Below are 20,190 nucleotides of genomic sequence, written 5' to 3' on the forward strand. Positions count from 1 at the left end.
TTAAATCTTGATTCTTGACATGCATTCAAAATGAATGTAACAGTACGAGTCATTTTTAAAATGTGCAGATCATTTTTCAAGGTTAGGTGTTAGATATTTTTGATAGATTACAAATCTGCTAACTGCTGTTTCATTTGTATGCTAAAATTCAAATCTGCTACTTGCTGTCTCATTTGTATGCTAAGATTTTATTTTTAAGAAGTAGTTTTAGAGATACAAAAGTTATCCATGAATTTGTTTCACCAACGCATATTATAAGCATATGAACAGGTGTATCATAGAACAGTGACAAAATTTCATAATGTGTGTCACTGATTTCTTGAAAAAGTACTTTACCAGGTACATGATGTTGTAGTGTGTATTTCAGCTGTTTAACCACAAAAAGATCATGTACAGCGTGAACTCAAAGAAGGTCACAAAGTTAACTCAAAAGTGTTATGTTTAGCTTCTGTGTGACATCAGCAAGTGATAACAAGAAATATCCAACAACATCTGTATGAAATGGAGACTTGGGTTGCAAAAAGTCATGAGATGAGTAGTGAGTTAAAGTGAAAGAAATCCAATTATACAGAATTTGTTACTTTCCCTCAAAAAGGCCAAGTAATTTATTTATTAAACATCAATGTTAAGTGACTATTATTTTTTAAAGAATCAAAATTTTTTTTATTTGAAAGGCAGATTTACAGAGAGGAGAAACACACACACACACACACACGCTATCTTCCGCCCTTGATTCACTCCCCAAAATGGCTACAATGGCTGGGTCTGAGCTGATGTGAAGCCAGGAGCTTCTTGCCAGCCTCCTACATGGGTACAGGAACCCAAGATTTGAACCATACCATGCTGCCTTCCCAAGCCATAAGCAGACAGCTGGATTGCAAATGGAGCAGCCAAGACACAAACTAGTGCCAACATGGAACACCAAAGTTGCAGGCAGAGGATTGGTGTGCTAGATCTCTAAATGATCATTATTTATGCCACTTATGCTGGTCAATTTCCAAAAAAACATTTCAGATATGTTTTTAATATAATTGTGCTTTTTAATATAATTGTGCTGTGATAGTGATAAAATGGATGATAAACAGTTTCTTAAATAGTATGAATACAGTAATAAAAGTTAAAGAAATCTCGGATGTTGTAACTTCCAGATTGTGACACAGAACTTTCCAATATGAAAGTCCTTTATTTTATCCCAGGAACAAAAAAGTTGAATTTCAGTGGTTGCAGGTTGTTTGTAGAGTTATGCAATGATTATGTAGTTATCTGTGGAAATGCCAGAGTGTGTGTAGCCCCATGTTGAGCCAGAAAACCAGCTCTTTGCCAAAGCCCAAGCCTTCCATTCTTACCTGTAGAATGTTACACATGTGTTAGCTGCTGCTTTGCAAAACTGATGGATGCATCCTCATCCACTCCTGATTCAAGGGGCAGTGGGCTTGAGCACCGCTGAAAGCTGAAGCTTTTCAGAGGTTAGGTGGGCCATACTTGACGTGTTCCCCAAATCCTCACAATCCGTGCAACCAAGCAACACTGACTCTGGAATGAATCGGCTCCTGGAAGCTCTGGATGCTGAGCTCCATCACAGAGCCAAGGGGCTTGGGGAGCTGTCCTAAGGAAAAGTGGCTGTTCCTTTTCTGGATCTTAAAAGCACCACCCAGTGGGCTGTTAGGGTTCGACCACATGGATTTCCTCTTGTAGTGTCACATTCTCTATTGTTTTGGTCATGAAGATGGTATTGGCCAGCAGAGATGAACTGTCACTTAGGGGAGGTTTGGGTCTATATTAGAATTTTGGTTAGGTTTATCTGGAAATTCAAGCTGAGGTAGCAGTCTCCGTAGGACGTCCTGTACTGCCCTCAGACTGTGAATGCAACACAGACCTCTTGGGCTGCTCTGATACTGTCCATCTCTCCAGGAGGCTCAGCATGGGGAGTTTTTCATATTATTTGAGGCTAGGTTTGCACAGTGTCCTACGTGGCATGGGTCAGGTGGTTATGGGCAATGTATCGTGCAGAATGACGATTGTCCAGGCTCTGTTGGCAGCAGAGCTCAAACACATGTCATCGTTACAGTGGACTCTGTCATCAACTTCTGTGCTTCCCATGCTGATTGTGCTGTGGGCATCATGAAGACTTTGCAGCCCTTTGTTTTCCAGTACAGAGCCTTGGAAACCTTTGGTTCATTGTGAGTTTCTTCTGTGTGGTGATTGGACCCGAGCACATCCTTCTGAGGCCCTGAAGTGCCATCACCAGTGGGTGGAGCATCCTCAGCATTAAGGGTTATGAAGAAGGAGCTGATGACGTGGCAGTGAATGTACAAGATGAGACAGTCTTATGGAGAACCAGTCCCGTGGTGTTTAGAACAGACTGAGCTTGAGAGAGATAAGATCACAGGTCAGAAACACCTGTCAGATGTCTGTGTGTGTTCAAAGAAAACAGACCCTAGGGAAGTTCTCCTCATATAAGGACCTTTCAGAAGGGAGAATGACTTCAAGATGGATCAGAAGTGATTACAGGGAGGTTGGTTTGAGCCCCTTGTTTTTGACAGGCGGGAGGTTGAGCCCTGCTTGGGAGGAGCTAAGCACATGGCTCTCCTGGAAGCGCTGTGCTATTGTAGGACAAGTGGCCATCCGTGTCACAAAAGGAAAGTGTGGCATCAAGTCTGCTCCTGTGTCTCCTTCCTGTTAACATGGCCTGCACTTGCTCCCTCATTCTCCTGTTATTCTGCCCTGATTGGTTTTGTGGTGAGACCATTGTGGTGCTGTTTTCTTACTGCACCTCTTACTGAGTTCAAACCTGGACTCTGTGTTCCTAATCTACATGTTCAGCTCTGTCCTTCAGCTGACCTGATGGGGGCACTGTGGAGTTTGGGGTGAGCCAGTCCTTGGCTTTGGATCCAAGCACCCAGCTGCTGGGGGCACCATGGAGTTTGGGGTGAATCCCTCCTAGGTGGTGCACAGCTAGGAGGCTTCATTTGCAACCTTCAGCATCAGCATGCACAGCGAGCGACTCCTGAACCCATTCCACACTGCATGACTGGTTAGTAGTCACTTAGGTGAGACTGGCAGTGTTGCCTTAGACACAGCCAGATACTGAACACCTCAAGGGAAGCCTTTGACCCTACCTGGAGTGTTAGAATGCCCAAGGGCAAACATTTGAAATCTCCTAAATCTCCTGGTGATTCCAGTAGTGGGCAGCTGTGTGTTCTGGTCATTTCTTGTCCTTCCTGGGAGGAAATGCCTTCATGGCTTCAGTGAGAATACATAGGCTTTGGCAGCTTCTGGGAGAGAGCCACTTACTTTAATAAGTCCCTGCTTGTTTTCTTGCTTGGAAAATAAATTACTTCCTTCCTTCCTCCATCCCTCCATTCTTCTTTCTTTCCCTCACCCTCTAGTCAAGTTACTTCTGGCTTCATCATTTGTCCGTAGAATCTGAGCATGTCCTGGCTTGGCGACACTGTGGGGACAGCCCCGGTGTCTGCACTGAGGTGGTGTATAGGAAGTTTAGCCTGTTGTGGTGTTGTGGGTGTTAATAAGCACAAAAGGCAGCAGCAGCTTTTGTGGTGTCTTTGGTGCCAGCATTTTGCTGAACAGATGGCAACATGCTCCCACACAGAGCCTTTTCCAAGAATGTCCAGGTGTTCTCCTGTCAAACGTGTCTCCACACCTTCTGAGACTCTCTGAGCTTGCTTGGTGGTGCTGGGTCAGGCTCCCTAAGTTGGAGTTTGCATTTCAAAAGGAAGTCTGACTTCCAAAGGACAAAGTATCTTTGGACAGTCAGCATCTCCAGATCACCTGTCTGTTCTGTGAAGGACAGCAACAGGAGACTGGAAGCAGCTTCAGGGGATGAAGCACAGGTCAAAGCAGGTGCAGGATCCCAGTCCGTAGAAAAGCGGCTGCTTGTCTCCTGGCGCCCGAGAAGCAGGAGCCGCTGTTCTGCTGGCCTCCTCTCTCTCTTCTTACCTTCCTTCCTTTTTTCTTTAACCACAATTTGCTGTATCTCATCACAATTTCTGATCCAGCAAGACTAGGGGTTGGTGTACTTTCAAAAAAAATTATATTTTTTAATCGTAAAGATTTACAGAGAGAAGGAGAGACAGAGAGAAAGATCTTGCATCCGATGATTCACTCCAAATGACCACAATGGTCAGAACTGAGCCAAACTAAATCCAGGGGCCAGGAGCTTCTACTGAGTCTCCCACGTGGGTGCAGGGTCCCAAAGCTTTGGGCCATCCTCTTCTGCTTTCCCAGGCCACAAGCAGGGAGCTAGATGGGAAGTGGAGCAGCTGAGACAAGAACTGGCACCTATATAGGATGCCTGCACTTGGAGGTTGAGGAATAACCAGTTGAGCCAATGTGCTGGACCCTAGCTGTGCATTTCCATAAGTGGAAATCAGGTGTTCTCTCGCAATTAAGTCACGTTCACGATCCTCAGCATTGGCTTATGGATTTAGAGAGTAACAGGGTTCAGGATTTGTGTTCACAAATTGGAAAGATGCAACTGCAATTTTTATTCACCCTCTGCATAGAGAATGCACCTGGGAGAGTATGAAATGCCAGGCCGACTCAATTCTGCCCTGTCACTTCACTGGGTTTGCCATGACCACCGAGTTGAGTCTAGCACTTCACTCCTGAGCCTCACTCAGGGCAAGGGGCGTAGGTTAGAGGTTGACCTTTTAACTCACAGCCAACACTGCTCTCTGATTGGGGAGCTAACTGATGTGCACTTGTAGTTAAGCACTTACTGCTTTCAATAAGATGCGGCTCTCTAGTTTTTAGTGATATATTCTCAATGTTCTGGTGAACCCATTAAATGTGAGTGATAGCACAGAAACAGAATTGTGAAAAAAGTAGCACCTTATGGAAATTGGGACGACCTTGACAGAATAACCCAAGCCTTCATGTTGGGGATAAGGAGGCTGCAATGTGACGCTGTGACATTGCTACCCCTCAGGGGTTCAGCAGTGTCAGACATTTGTACTGAGTGCAGCTTAGTAGCAGAGGGTTACTTCTGTTGTGACAAAATTGGCTTAGCTAATGGATCATAATGATTACAGGACAGTTTAATATAGCTATAGGTAGGGAAATACTGACAAAGTCAATGTGGTACCTGACGGAGTTTTGAACTTTCATCTTGGTTTGTCTCTTTTATGTAACTCTCCAGATTTCTACATCAGTCATGTTTTCTTGATATACACGTGCCGATGTTACCTTATTTCCTGAACATTTGTATCGGGGCTCTCATTAAGCAGCTATGATCTCCGCACCCCGCCCCCAGGAGAAAGCGGTGAGGCACAGATAGGTGACGAAGGACTTTGCCCTCTGCCCGCTGACTGGGCCTGGATAAGGCTGGGCTTGCATCCAGAGGTTCTTGCTCAGGCTTGAGCTCCTGGGGGCTGCACTTGTTTCCTGAGCAGGGCCTGTGAGTACTCCCCTCCTCTCATGTAGCTGTGACTGGCCTGACCTGTCTGGGGTCCCACCATGGTGGGTTAGCCCTTCACCTGTGCAATTTCCGTGGTAGAGAAACAATCAGTGGAGGATCACAGGGGAATTCTCCCTTGTTTAACCTAGATGTAATGCTCATTTCTTTTGTTTATAGTGCTGCTAGAGAATGTAGATCACATATTGAGACTTAGAGAAATGTCTTCATACTAGCTCAGCTGGAAATGAGCTGAAGCTTAGTAGCTAATTTAATCAGGGAATCTAAAGCTGCTCTCAGTCTAAAATGTTGTTCAGTGATCACACGAAAAGTGTCTTGCCTCATTCCTGTTGATCTCTTCATTCTGTAGTTTTGACCACTAGTGACATAAAATTATTCTAGTAATGAAATGAATAAGAAAAGAAATTACCTATTTACTTCCAGGAGAAAAGCACTATACAGATTTTCTAGTTCTGCCAAGATTTTAAATGAATGTTATCATGTTTTGTGATTGAGTTCTCACTAAACAACTTCAGTGGTGGCTTTTCAACTGGGTAAATTCTGTTTGATTTCTGTGTTTCTTAGTAGAAATAATAATCAACATTTATGAAGGTTGTATGCTGTGTTCCATGGTAGACGCTATGTATACAGTATGCTTTGGTCCAGTTCTTACAGCATCCTACATTGGTGTTTAATTATGACTAAGCAGAATTCTCTAAATCAGTCAAGTTTGCACATCACTCCGCCTGTACACAATAGAGCCAAGATTTGAGTTCAGTTGCTGAGCATCAAATGGACTAATTGCCTTTAATAATGATGTTAATTTTAAGACTAAATAATCATAAGGATTAATAAGCAGATATCCGTAAGAAGCGAATCACTGCCACACCTTACCAACTCTTAGAATCATTGTTTCCTCCTTCTTGTCCTCCAGCTGTTCTGGAGGTGGAGGGATAATCAGGCTTGTGCTGTTGTTGTTGTTTCTCCCAAACAACTTGGCTGTGCCTGCACGTTTGTGTTTGTTCTGAACTGGTCATGGGCTCGCTCAGGTCAGCGTGCTTTCTCTCAGCAGGCATGAGGATGCTTGCAAAGGTCACTGATACTAAACAAAGGAGGAATAATGGATTTCATGTGAGCTATCCCTGTAACAACTACTCTGGGCAGAACAGTGACTCAAAGGCATTTGCTCCCTCCCACTTCCAGCCGAAAAAACAGAGGCAGGACTGCCACTGCCACCCCAGCAAGCACTTCCTCAGAGGAGTGCTCAGAGTCCAGCAAAACCAGAGGCAAGAGCACCACTGCTGCCCACCAAGAACCTCCGCTGAGGAGTCCATGAGAAAACTACAAGTGGGTTTCATACTTTGTTTTTGCACCAATGTAAACTTGTCATGTAGTTCAGTGTCCCACACACTCATACACAGCTGCTAGAGCCCAAGCTCTCTCCTGTTTCAGTTTCCTTTGATAGTCACAGGTATGGGCGGTAAGAAGTGGACACAGTTCAGCCTCCCTCTGAAGGCAATTTGCCGCAGCCCCCGAAGGCAGATGGCATGGGACAGGCAGTGGACGAGCCGGCCCTTGCAGGTGTATGTGAGTCTAGTTTCTCCTAGACTTTAGGCAGCCGAGTCGATGGAGTTCCAGGTGCCTCCTGGCCACCCCCACAGCACATCTTACCTGTCAGCTACCCCACATGGAGTCACCTTTTTTGAGACCACACTGGGCTCCATGGTTCAGTAACTTACTGTTTGTTTAAATGTTTGATTTAATATGTATAAATGAATATATGTTTTTATCAACCTAATGCCTTTTCCTTTCTAGTGGATGTGCTTTTCTTTAACCCATTCATCCCTAGTTTTGAAAGAAATCTCCTTGAGGTGACTCTTGTCAATTTATTCCCTCATGGGTTCTGTTCTGCCCCTAGAAAAAAATGTAGTAATTTTGATATGTGTTTGTTCAAATATAATTCACTTAATCCATGGTTCCATGTAATGACATATTTCTGTTACTTTCTTACATTTTTATTTTCTTCACATGGGGTCTTAATTGTTGAAGGCTAAGTTGGGTCTACAAATCTCTATTCCAGGCTCTTGCCTCTTACCTTAAAAAGCATTCTAAGTACAGACACATATATGACTATCAAAATGGCAAAATTTATTTAAAGGGATTAAGTCTCAGGTACATATGCACCATGTTCAGGGATAGGGTATGCCGGGAAAGGAAAGATAGTAAAGTAGGAGAAATTAAGCAAGTGAAATGTAGTATGGTGAAAATTATAAATAGGTTTTATGTGGAGGTTTTATAAAAAATGGTTTTCTTAGAATTGATTATGTAAAACAAATTACTCCGATTCAGATAGCAAAATAGCACTCATTTTAAAAATTTTGCTTATTTGAAAGGCAAAGTTATAAATAGAGTAAGAGACAAAGGAAGGCACAGAGAGAGAGAGAGAGAGAGAGAGAGAGAGAGATTTTCCATGTACTCATTTGCTTCCCAAATGGCCACAGCAGTCAGAGTTGGGCCAGACTGAATCCAGCAGCCATCACTCCAGTCGGTTTCCCCTGTGGCCAGCAGGAACTCACAGAGCTGGGACAGACTGAATCCAGGGGTCAGCACTCCAGTGGGTTTCCCCTGTGGCCAGCAGGAACTCAGTTGACTGGTGTATGATCTAATACTTTCCAGATGCACTTTCAGGTTGTTGGTTTTGAACAGAATATCCTGGACTTGAATCAGTCCTCCAATATGGAATGTGGGTCCCAAGTAGCAACACAATCCACTGTACCACAATGTAGGCCACTTTCTTTGAAGTTAGGTGGAACTTCAATGTGTTTTTTATTTGTATTTCCCTGATAGCTAGGAGCCTGAGCATTTTTCCATATCTCTATGAGCCATTTGAATTTGTTTTTTGAAAAATGTCTGGGGCCCGGCAGCGTGGCCTGGCAGCTAAAGTCCTCTCCTGGAACGCACCGGGATCCCATATGGGCGCCGGTTCTAATCCCGGCCGCTCCATTTCCCATCCAGCTCCCTGCTTGTGGCCTGGGAAAGCAGTCGAGGACGGCCCAAAGCTTTGGGACCCTGCACCCACATGGGAGACCTGGAAGAGGTTCCTGGTTCCTGGCTTTGGATTGGGACAGCACTGGCCGTTGCGGCTCACTTGGGGAGTGAATCATCAGACGGAAGATCTTCCTCTCTGTCTCTCCCCCTCTCTGTATATCTGACTTTGTAATAAAAATAAATAAATCTTTTTTTAAAAAAGAAAAATATCTGTTCATTTCCTTTGCCCATTTCTTCACAGGGTTGCTTGTTTTGCTGCTGTTGAGGTTCTGAAGCTCTTTGTAAATCCTGGATGTTAGTCCCCTATTGGTTGTATAGTGTGTGAAGATTTTCTCCCATTCTGGGGTTGCTTCTTTACTTGTTGATCAATTCCTTTGCTGTACAGAAGCTTTTTATTTTGATGTAGTCCCATTTATTTATTTTGGCTTTGGTTGCCTGTGCTTTTAGTGTCTTTTTGAAACTTTTCCCAATTTCTGTGTCTTAGAGTGTGCACTCTATGATTTCCTTTAATAGTTTGATGGTTTCAAATTCATATGCTGTATCATTTCTAAAAATACCCATAAAATATCATATTGAAATGTGAAGATACAATGCTGTATACATTTCTACTTCCACATCAAAGATGGACTCCCAATGAAACTGTTAAGTATATCTTCACAATAGGATGCTGGATTTTCTGCCATTGTCCATACCTACAATGTCAGGATACACTTAAATAGCCAATGATGGAGATATGGCTGTTTTTGAAGGACTATGTACTATTGTAATCATATAGGGAAATCAGTGGAAGGAGGGCATTAGGGGTGGGGGGAGGGAAAATCCCAGAGCCTGTCGAACTGTATTGTCAATTAAATAATTAAGTAAATTTTTAAAAAAGAAGGAAAAGAAAAAAAATTTCCCGCTATAAAAACCAGTGTGAATATGTGTGGGGAATGTGCTTGTGCTTCACCTAGTGTGGAATCTGGATCCTGGGGAGCGAGCTGGCATCAGCGAGTGTGGAATGTGGATCCTGGGGAGGGAGCTGGCATCACCGAGTGTGGAATGTGGATCCTGGGGAGGGAGCTGGCATCACCGAGTGTGGAATGTGGATCCTGGGGAGGGAGCTGGCATCACCGAGTGTGGAATGTGGATCCTGGGGAGGGAGCTGGCATCACCGAGTGTGGAATGTGGATCCTAGGGAGGGAGCTGGCATCACCGAGTGTGGAATCTGGATCCTGGGGAGGGAGCTGGCATCACCGAGTGTGGAATCTGTGGATCCTAGGGAGGGAGCTGGCATCACCGAGTGTGAAATGTGGATCCTGGGGAGGGAGCTGGCAGCACCGAGTATGGAATGTGGATCCTGGGGAGGGAGCTGGCATCACCGAGTGTGGAATCTGGATCCTAGGGAGGGAGCTGGCGGACAGGCCCTCACCACCGCCTTCCTGCAGACAAGTGACTGCATGACAAACAGCAAGAACTTGTTTTGACAGTCACCCACAGTTCAGTTGTAACACTCATTTTCACAGATCTGATGTTTGTTTCTGAGGTTGAAAAGGAGAAAGATTTATATGCCGTCATTAAGAAATCTTCATGTCAATAAGTTCTTTGAATATTTTGTATTCACCATAATATACTCCTGAATTCTAAATGCGTTGATGCCCAGGATTCATGTAGTTCACTTTGGGGGCATGTTAGAGGAAATGAGCTCCTGTGGGTGGGCTCTTGCTGCCTGCCCTCAGTGGAGCAGCCTTGATGCCGTCCTTGGGCTCCTCTGAGCCCTGTGGTGTTCAGGACAAGCTAGTCAAAATGAGCTCAGAGAGACAGAGGCTCTGAAGGGAACAGATAGGAGGGTGCCCGGTCAGAGCAATCATGGGTTCATACCAAGGGAGGAGCCTTTAGCAGACAGGAAGATGACAGAGGCCATCTGCAGGGCCAGCCGCAGGAGACCTTCAGGGTCAGAGTTGCAGGGCGGGAGACAGGGTCGGGGGATGCAGAGTCAGGGGGACAGGGTCAGGGGATGTAGGCCCAGAGGTGCAGAGTCAGCAGTACAAGGTCGGGAGTACACATCCAAGTGTGGGAGACATGTACAGTCGGGTTGGAAGGGCAGAAGTGCAAAGCCAGGGGTTCAGTCCTAGCTGAGTGAGACCTGCAGGGCGAGGGGAGGGCATTGTGGAGGTGAAGACACCAGTGGGTGAAATCATTACCCCTTTCACCTGTTAGTGTGTTACCGCAGTAGCTTCATGATTGGTTAGCCTCTTTGACTACATCCCACTGTGAAGACATGCACGTTGAATTCAAGAATATCCATATTTCTATTTTGCAGCCACAGATACCTTTGAAATGCTATGCATTCTGACAAACTGGGGAATCTTTGGTGCTTGCTGAAGGTCGATAGCATAAAGATTTCTGTTGCACACAGTGTGCTGACTGTTGACATGAAACACTGACCGAGATTTCCTCAGACAACCTTTGCCTTGGCTTGAAAGGAAGACAGCGTGGCCATGCCAATCCCCTGATGAAAGTCCATTTATGCAGAATAACCCCCGTTGGTGACTCATTAGGAATCTACTGACTGTGACCCTCAAGCATTCCTGAATTATCATGCCTTCACTCCAGGGGTTAAAACAAGTTAAGACTCAGTAAATGTGTCAGGAAAAAAAGGGGGGGATAAGAAGCCACCAGGTCTCATCAATGTTTCTTTGGTTCTTTTAATCCCTAATTTTTGGACCACTGTCACATAAATAGAGCCAGGAGAGAGAAAAATATAGACACAAAACTGCCGTCAGGTGGTAGGTCTAATATGCAATATTGATACTGTCTGGCAGTAGCTATCAACCCTTGCACCTGCTTCAAATCAGATTGACTAAGTTCATGAATTCACACAAACACTGCAATTTGAAACATTAGTCTTTTTATAAATTATAATGACTATGTCACTAACTTCAGTAAGAATTTTAAGTAGCAAAATTAATATTTTTATTAGCATTGTGTAGGACAGCTCCTTTTTAGAGTCACTTCCAACTTCACACAATAAACAAGTTGTGGTGGGAGGTCCGGCCTCCCCCGACATGACATGCTTGCTTCTTCTAGCAAGCCTGCATTTGATGGTTTTCAACCAGAATCTAGAGTGTCAGCTTCACTGAGACAAAGCTGCCATTAAAATGGCCTTTACCCTTCTTGCTCTGTGTCCCTCCCTCCTGTGCCCTCCCTCCCTCCTGCAACCCCTCGCTCTTGATTCTTTCTCAGTCTTCTCTATTTTCTCCCTCCCTGCATTCACCCGTGCACCCATCTGTCATCTCTCTGCCGAGGCACTTTCCTTGCTCCGCCGTTAGCCAGGACTTCAAGATGTCTTGACCACTTTTTCCAGTTGATCGTAAAACTGGTCACTGTAGGAACTATTCCTTCCTTCGTGAGAAAAGCATCATGTACTTGACAGATAATAAAGAGCTCTGCTGTATCAGTGCATCAAACACAGGCTCCTGCCCATTTGTCATGGTGTTGGTCATGTGACCAAGTGTTGATTATCACACAAAGGACACATCACTTCAAAGCTTTAAAGCATAGAAGGCAACATTCTTGCTGAAAAAAATTTTTGTCATTGTGTTACTGAGATTAATTTCACGAAATGGGTACAGACAGCTTAAAAATTCAATTGCAGATTGCTGGAAAAAATTAAAATATGTTTCATTCACTATCATCAGTATTTATTTTGCTTATCATTGAGTTGTCTTTTAATTAATCCAAGCACTTTCAAAATATAAATTTAATAGACATTTGATTTAAAACATGATGAGTTTAATTTCATTTTAGACATCATAGTAAATATCATGGGGGTAGTAGCAACTTTGCATTTCATAAAATTGTGTAATTGAAGGCTCTCAAATGCATACGGTTTATAACTACTTAAAATCTACCTGGCCATAAATCTAAAGGCATTGAAAACACAGAGTAAAATTTAACACTTTAACTTTATGTTTGCCATGCATAAGTCATAGACAGTAACTATTGTTTTGCCTTGGATTTAGGTCATCAAGCTTGCTTTTGAAGAGTTTGAACTGGAGCGAGGGTATGACACGCTGACAGTAGGGGATGGAGGAAGAGTGGGGGACACAAGATCCGTCCTGTATGTGTGAGTATGCCCCCTGCACCTGTTCCCACATGCAAGTCGAGCAGGCAGGCACAGCAGGCAGTTGAGGTTGGCTGCTGCCTTTTAGATCCACCTCAGGAATTTAGTAAGTGCCACATGAGGCTCATCTGGTGGCTTCCAATGCAATTCTTCCTGAGAGATTGTTGAAGTTTCTCTTCTGTCTGTGGAAGTTGTTTTTCCAAATCTTAAAACCAATGAACTAATGAACTGTCTGATGGTGAAGCGAAGAAAGCAGAAGGCAAGGAAGGTAGAAAGAGGAAATGATGTGTTTCCCAGGCCAACTTTGCCTTCGCAGCACCCATTTCCATTTTGCTGTGTTATGAAGGGACCAAGTTTTCTGCAAGTGCGGACACTTGCTGAATTAATGTGCAGTGCGTTCTGTGGAACTGCAGTGTCAGCACCAGGGTTGTGGAGGGGCAGTGTGGGGGTCCCTCGCCGTGCTGGCCTTGGAGCTGGCCAGGATCTGTGTCCAGCTGAGGCATCCTGGATGTGCTGTGGACTCCCTGTCAGCCTTGTAGCCCGACCTGCAGGATTCTGTTCCCGCCACTCCTCGGGCAGGGTCTGGACGACAGACTCTGTTGGTGTGTAGCGTCAGGGTGTCCTGTCCCTCAGTCACTATCCGGGACCCACGGAAGGTGTGTTCTCAGCAGCCTTTCCCAGAGGTGGCATCCCACTGTGGATTTGATTCACGTCTTCCTGAGGTCTGTGATGGTGAGCGTTTACTGTCTGTTCAAGTTCTTTGCCCATTTCTTAATTGGATTGCGTTTTTCATTTTTCAGTATGTTTTCAATAGCCGATGGATTCTGGATGTTCATGCTTTGCTGGATGGGGAGCTTGCTTCTATGAAAGTGTGTGTTTTTTTGGGTGTCTCCAAACGAAGCTTCTGGGTTTGGAATGATACATTTTGTTTACTTTTTGCTCGTGTTGTCTGTAGTTTGAGCATTTGTCCAGGAAGTCATCATCTGCCATTGTTGCAATGACATTTCTTGTTGCAATTTCATTGTCCCAGGTTTCGAAAACCAGACGTTTGATCCAATTTCAGTTGATTTTTGTATAGGTTGAGTGGCAGGGGTCTAATTTCATTCTTTTACAGTATATAATCCAGTATTTGTGGGTTTTTTGCCAACACCATTTATTACAAAGATTGTCTTTTTCATAGTACATTTTCTGGGCACTTTTATCAAAAGTCTGTCTGCTCTATGTAATAATTTCTGAGCTCTCCTTGTTCTGCCATTGGTCTGTGTGCTCCTTTTGTTGCCAGGGCCTTGGTCTGATAATTACTACAGCTTTGTAGTGTGCTGGAAGTTTTGTTTGGTTTGTTGTGGAGTCACTAGCTGTCTGGTGTGCTTGACTTTAGGGCTGTTGCCCTTACGCTCTCCATGCTGAGACTGAGACGGTACATCTCATCCCTGTGGTCTTCACCATGCACCTGTGTGCTACCAGGCTGTGACATCCCATTTTACACAGGATTAAGCAGCAGCTCCAGTGGGTGGCGGGGCATGTTCCAGTGCACACTTTGTGCCCAGGCAGGTGCTGCCAGCTTGGAGATGCTTCCCAGCTCCCTTCGTCTGTGTTACGCCACGTGGACAGGACCAATCTCTAACTGATTCTCCTTGAGTCCTCACTTTTAAATACACTTTCTTTTGCTTTTGGTAGTGGGTGTATGTTATGCAATTCTTTGCACAGACATTGTCTGAGACATTCCAGGTGAGCACCACTGTTATGTACCTCGCTATGCCTTCCCAGTTAGTTGTACCCCTGAAACTGAGGGAAACATTGCCCTCTACTGCAGTGGAGCGCAGTGGGCTCTGCTTTCCCACACTTTCATCAAACGATTATTCTTTCCTACAGAATTACTAGGTGAAAATTAAATTTCTTTCATTTGGAAACATAGCAAGTCCTCCCCTATGTCTCTGCTTCTGGCAGGCTCCCAGCCACCTCTCAGTCTGTGGCAGAGCTGGCGCAAGGTACAATGGCTGAAGCACACAGGCGAGGAGGGCGGCAGTGGAGTTTCCACCTCTGCATCCATGGCATAACATATATGTAATCAACTCTCCTTTCCAGTGGCAAGGAGAGAAAATGAAATCATGTTTTTAAGAGCTAAGAGATGAAAGTCACATACAGGGCGCTCTGCTATTGCCAGAGCGTCTGATTGAGGAAGGGGTGCTGCCTAGTTACATGACGGAAGTCCTTAAATAAATGCAGAATTTAAGCAGTAAGCATAGCAAGGTAGAGCCTGTGAAATCCCTGAGGTTACTGTTAAAGAGCTGCAGCCAGATGCTCATTTTTTAAATGCTGTTTCTGGTTAAGAAAGTAATGGTAAGCTATGTATTACAGTGACATAAGTGTTATTAGATCCCATATCAGTAGCTCGAATCCATAAATGAACAACTAAACAGCTGACTAGATCATGCCAAGACACCGTCTGGGATGCATCAGGCACCAAAGACCAGTGGGCATTTAGTCAGCTGCAGCGGAGAGGGACGAGCCCCTGCCATGATGCCTGAGGGAGCTGAATCACAGCACCAGAAGGCAACAGAAGCCCTGCACCCAGCTGGCCTCTGCAAGAGGCAGGACGTTGAGAATGCATCGGCCTGACACTGTCCTCTGTCGGAAGCTGCTAGCCAGCTGAAGAAATGACAGCTGTGTCGGGGTCACTGGAACACCGGGCAGTGCATGGAACAGTGGACTTGGATGACATGCGTCATGAGTAAACTAAAAGTTCACAAACAACGTGGTTGGCCCTTACACTCCTGCTTTATGGCTTTTCTTTTCTTTTCTTTTCTTTTCTTTTCTTTTCTTTTCTTTTCTTTTCTTTTCTTTTCTTTTCTTTTCTTTTCTTTTCTTTTCTTTTCTTTTCTTTTCTTTTCTTTTCTTTTCTTTTCTTTTCTTTTCTTTTCTTTTCTTTTCTTTTCTTTTCTTTCAGCTTTGGGCCGTCCTCAACTGCTTTCCCAGGCCACAAGCAGGGAGCTGGATGGGAAGCAGGGCTGCCGGGATTAGAACCGCAGTCCATATGTGAGGAGTCTCCCCCACAGATTCTTCTAATGCCCCATTGCCGGAGGGGATGAGCCTGCTGCCCGCCACCCAGGCTCCCGGCCTGCGAGAGACAAACAGACGGACAGGGGTTCTGTCTAAGCAGTTCTGATTTATTAGGGAAATTCAATTTCTTATATAGGGTAAGGGATAGCCTCAGGCCGGGAATTTCAGGAATTCCAGAAGGGGAGAAACTAGGAGGCAATTACCAGGAGAATGACTGCGGAAGCCACCTCCCATAGGCCGGGGTAGGTAAGGGGGAGATGGCCCTGGTCAATCAGTATTTCCTTGGAGCTACGTGACTCCTGCCCTGGTTCACGCCCAGGGCTCTGTCCTAGGCCGCCATTTTGCCCGCCAGTGACCTGGACTGTTAGTCGCCATCTTAGTGACTTAGTGATCTCTTTGTCCCTGAACCCTATACATATGGGATTCGACACGTTGAAGGAGAGGACTTTAAACCGCTACGCTATTGTGCCAGGCCCGTATGGCTTCCTTTCTTAGGGAGGAGGATAGCCTGTGGTCGTGTAGCCAGATCTGGATTGTGTGGCGAGCCTTTGGAGGGAGAAAATGTTTGGAAGCCAACTAGCGGATGCTACACATGCCTTTGGAGATCCAACCCCCCTGAGGGGCTTCCTTGTTTCTTAGCTTTGGCTGCACACAGAATAACTGGGCATAGCCTCCTTGTTGCATCCCTCACCCCTCCCAAGAGACACACAGATGGGTCCAGGTTGTGCTCTACCAAGTGACAGACTTAATAGAAAATTAGATAATTTACATCACAAATCTCTACTGAACACTTTTCAAGAATACATATTAGAGATTTTCTCAGATTTAATTTGCAGAGCTGTGAGGAGGGACCGTGCCTTCTCTGACTTCCCTCAGGTATTGACTGCCGCAAGATTAGATTAATTCATGATGAACCAGGAGTGGCAAGCACAGGCTGCACTTTATAATGCCCAGCCCTCCACTGGGACTGGCAGCCAACATGAGGAAAAGCCCTGAGTGACCAAGAAGGCCCCCCCGCCAGTTCCTATTAGCTGGTCCTGAACCAAAAGCATCATTCCTTTTTTTTTAAGTATTTTTGAAATTTTGTATAGTCTGGGATTCCCATCCCCTCATTTTCCACACTGCCCCCCATAGATTTTTCCCATAATGTCACAACTCTTCATAAAAAGTTACAATTCCATGCCGGAGTCCAGCTCCAGCCGAATTCGGAGCTCGGGAAGGGTGCGTGGAGTCGGCGATAAAGAGACACGGACGCTGTCACTTGGTGCGTTCTCACAGCAGCTCAAGAAAAAGCTGTCCTTTTTATTTACTCAGACACATCACAAGCTTCTACACAAACAACTAATTGTACTATTTTTACTTCAAGACTAAGGGTTCATGTATAGACATTCGGTCATTCCGTCTGCGCTTCAGGGCTAAGCAGGTGCCCCTAAAGATAATTCTGCAAAATACTGTATTCATATTCTTCAAAGCAAGCCATTATTCATTCTTCAACAGTAGCCATGGAGCGACAGCCAGGACTCCAAGGCCAAGGCAGATGCGATTACCTACTAATCACTAGTACATTCCTACCGCATTTCTGTTTCTACAATTTACCTATTATTTAATGGGAAAATAGGTTACAAGGGAAAAAATGTAAAATCTAAAGCAAAAGTTTCAAATGTTAAATCCCCCTACAATTGTAGACTCTACAACCCCATGAACAATGAAACAATAATCAAAAGCATTTTTCTTTAATAAAAACATCCTAAATTCCTCTAACTAAAAATTATAAAAGCAGCTAAAATAATTACATTTTCTATGCTCCAAAAAATTGCAAAGACAGGCTAGCCTTTGAGATAACAATAACTATATTTATTGCCATAGCAGTTTCAGCTCTCACTCCCATCACTTGCATTAATATTTAGGATATTTTCAAGCCCCTTCCCAGAAGGAGTGCTGCATGTCTGGGCCAAATTCTGAGGCAATGGTTAAGCACCCAATAAGTTGTCCAAAAATGGCATGGGTTTAATTGTGCTCCTGTGTGTAAATTGTCAAAGACCCACTCACCAAGATATTATCAGTGACATTAACTCTGAAGTTCACATCGGTTGCAAAAACCATCTCACAGGGGCAAACAACAATGCTCCAATAGATTACAGAATTCTTAGTGGGGTGCCTGAGTGTCCATTTAGTCAGGGGCTGACATAGCGTCAAGGTGGTCAGAGAGACTTCCCCCGGGCCTTGCCAGACAGCTGGAAGCTCCCCTGGGCCTTGCCAAACAGGGGGAGCTGTTCTCTTCACAACTTGGTGCCATCCACGCCCACTGCACGGACCCCAGCAATTCCATCAGCCTGTTATTTAAGTGTGCTCCAATGTTGCTGGTACAGACAATGTCAGACAGCCCATCATCCCATTGTCTAGCTATATCCAACACTTTTATTGGGAGTCCATCTTTTGTTTGGAAGCAGAGATGCGTGTTGCATTGTGTCCTCACTTCTGTATATAGTAGTGTGTATCACTCCACCACTCTTCTTTCCAATTTGTATGATGGATTCCTTATATTAGAGAGGACATATGGTATTTGCCTTTTTGTGATTGACTTATTTCACTGAGGATAATGATCTCTGGTTGGGACCACCTAGTTGCAAAATGTATAATTTCATTATTTTTAATGGTTGAATAATATTCCATGGAGTAGATGTACCACAGTTTCTTTAGCCACTTCTCTTGGATGGGCATCTGGGTTGTTTCCATGTCTTTGCTATTGTAGACTGTGTGTTGCTATTAATATAGGATTATAGATACCCTTGTCACATTTAGTTTTAATTTTTTGGGGGTGGGTATATTCCTAGGAACAGGATAGCTGGATCGTATGGCAGGTTTATTTGCAGTTCTCTAAGCACTCTCCATACTGATTTCCACATTGGTTGTGATAGCCTACACTCCCACCAGCAGTGAAGGAGGGTGCCTTTCTCCCCACATCCACGCCAGCAGATATTGTTAGCTGAGTTCTGAATGTAAATCAATCTGACTGGAGTTAGGTGGTACCTCAATGTGGTTTTCATTTGTATCTCTCTGATGGCTAGGGAGCCTGAGCATCTTTTCGTGTCTGTTAGTCATTTGAATCTGTTCTTTCAAAAAATGTCTGTTCATTTCCTTTGCCCATTTTGTTACAGATTTGTTTCTTTTTTTTGTTTGCTTTTTTTCTGTCCCTGGGTTTCTGAAGCTCTTTGTAAATCCTGGCTACTAGTCCCCTATTACTTGTGTAGTGTGCAAAAAATTTTCTCCCATTCTGTTGGTTGCTTCTTCACTTTGTTAATTATTTCCTTTGCTGTACAGAAGCCTTTTTAGTTTGATGTAGTCCAAATCATTCATTTTGGCTTTGGCTTTGGCTTTGACTGACTGTGCTTTTGTTGTCTTTTCTAAGAAGTATTTCCCTTTTCCTACTTCTTGGAAATCACTTTCTATGTTTTCGTTTAATAGTTTGATGGTTTCTGAGTGTAGCTTTAGGTCCTTGATCCATTTAGAGCTCATCTTTGTATGCTGTGGCAGGTGCAGGTCTGGCTTCTTTATTCTGCAAGCAAGCATCATTCCTTTTAGTGAAGCTGGCTGAACAGCCGTAGGGTTGTAGATTTGGATGCTGCCATGAAGTGGTGGCAGTGGAGTCTCTAAACTTTCAGTACTTGGGAGGAGAGTAGTCGGTGATTGTGTCCAGAATAAAGATGTGAATACATCTGCTTTTGTGTTCTGCACATTTAGGGTTTTAGTTAGAACTTAACAGCAAACATACCATTGTGAATGTAGGCTCTTGATGCTTGCCTGCAGGTTGTACTGTCTCTGGCAGCAGCCTGATCCCTGAGCTGCGCTAACACCGACTGGTACCTGGACTGGGTTCCTCTCACCTCTGTGCTGGCTGCCTCTCCTTTCTCAGTCTGTTATCTAAGAGCTGCTTTGTTTGGTTCATTGAAGAGGGGGCTCTTGAATGACAAATGTTATGGCAAGACACATCAGGTGAAGGAGGTGGAGAGAACAAATGACATTTCTTGTCCTGTGGAGGAATTAGCCTGGTAGTATAAATGCCAGGGTACAAAAATTAGCAATATAAATTAGTAACAATGATAATACAATTTTCAATTTCTAATGTTACATTTAATTAAGTTTGTATTTAGAAAAATATCACTTCTTGTATTTCTGTTGCATTTGTAGGCATTTTTTAAGTCATTCATGTCTCTCGAGAAATCCACCCAAAAATGAATGTCTCTTTACAACTCATTTAAAAATATATAGCACTATTAGTATCAAAATGTTGATGTGATTTTATTATCAAAAACAATGATTAGACAATGGTAGTAAATGGTTGAATGAGATCTTCAGAATTTATGTAACTTTTAAGAATTCAGAAAATAGGGCCCGGTGGTGTGGCCTAGCGGCTAAAGTCCTCGCCTTGAATGCGCCAGGATCCCATATGGGCACTGATTCTAATCCCGGCAGCTCCACTTCCCATCCAGCTCCCTGCTTGTGGCCTGGGAAAGCAGTCGAGGACGGTCCAAAGCTTCGGGACCCTGCACCCGTGCGGGAGACC

At 44.3% G+C, this 20,190-nt stretch overlaps 1 protein-coding gene across 1 annotated transcript in view; it reads left to right on the forward strand.

Annotated features, from left to right (window-relative positions):
• The window catches only part of CSMD1 (CUB and Sushi multiple domains 1), a 652,915-nt gene that overhangs the window by 229,277 nt on the left and 403,448 nt on the right, over nt 1-20,190 (forward strand). The window contains exon 7 of the mRNA XM_058666667.1: nt 12,466-12,569. Coding sequence (XP_058522650.1) covers nt 12,466-12,569 — 104 coding nt within the window. The remainder of the gene's footprint in view (nt 1-12,465; nt 12,570-20,190) is intronic.

The sequence above is a fragment of the Ochotona princeps genome, chromosome 7 (assembly GCF_030435755.1).
Source record: "Ochotona princeps isolate mOchPri1 chromosome 7, mOchPri1.hap1, whole genome shotgun sequence".
Classification (NCBI taxonomy): domain Eukaryota; kingdom Metazoa; phylum Chordata; class Mammalia; order Lagomorpha; family Ochotonidae; genus Ochotona; species Ochotona princeps.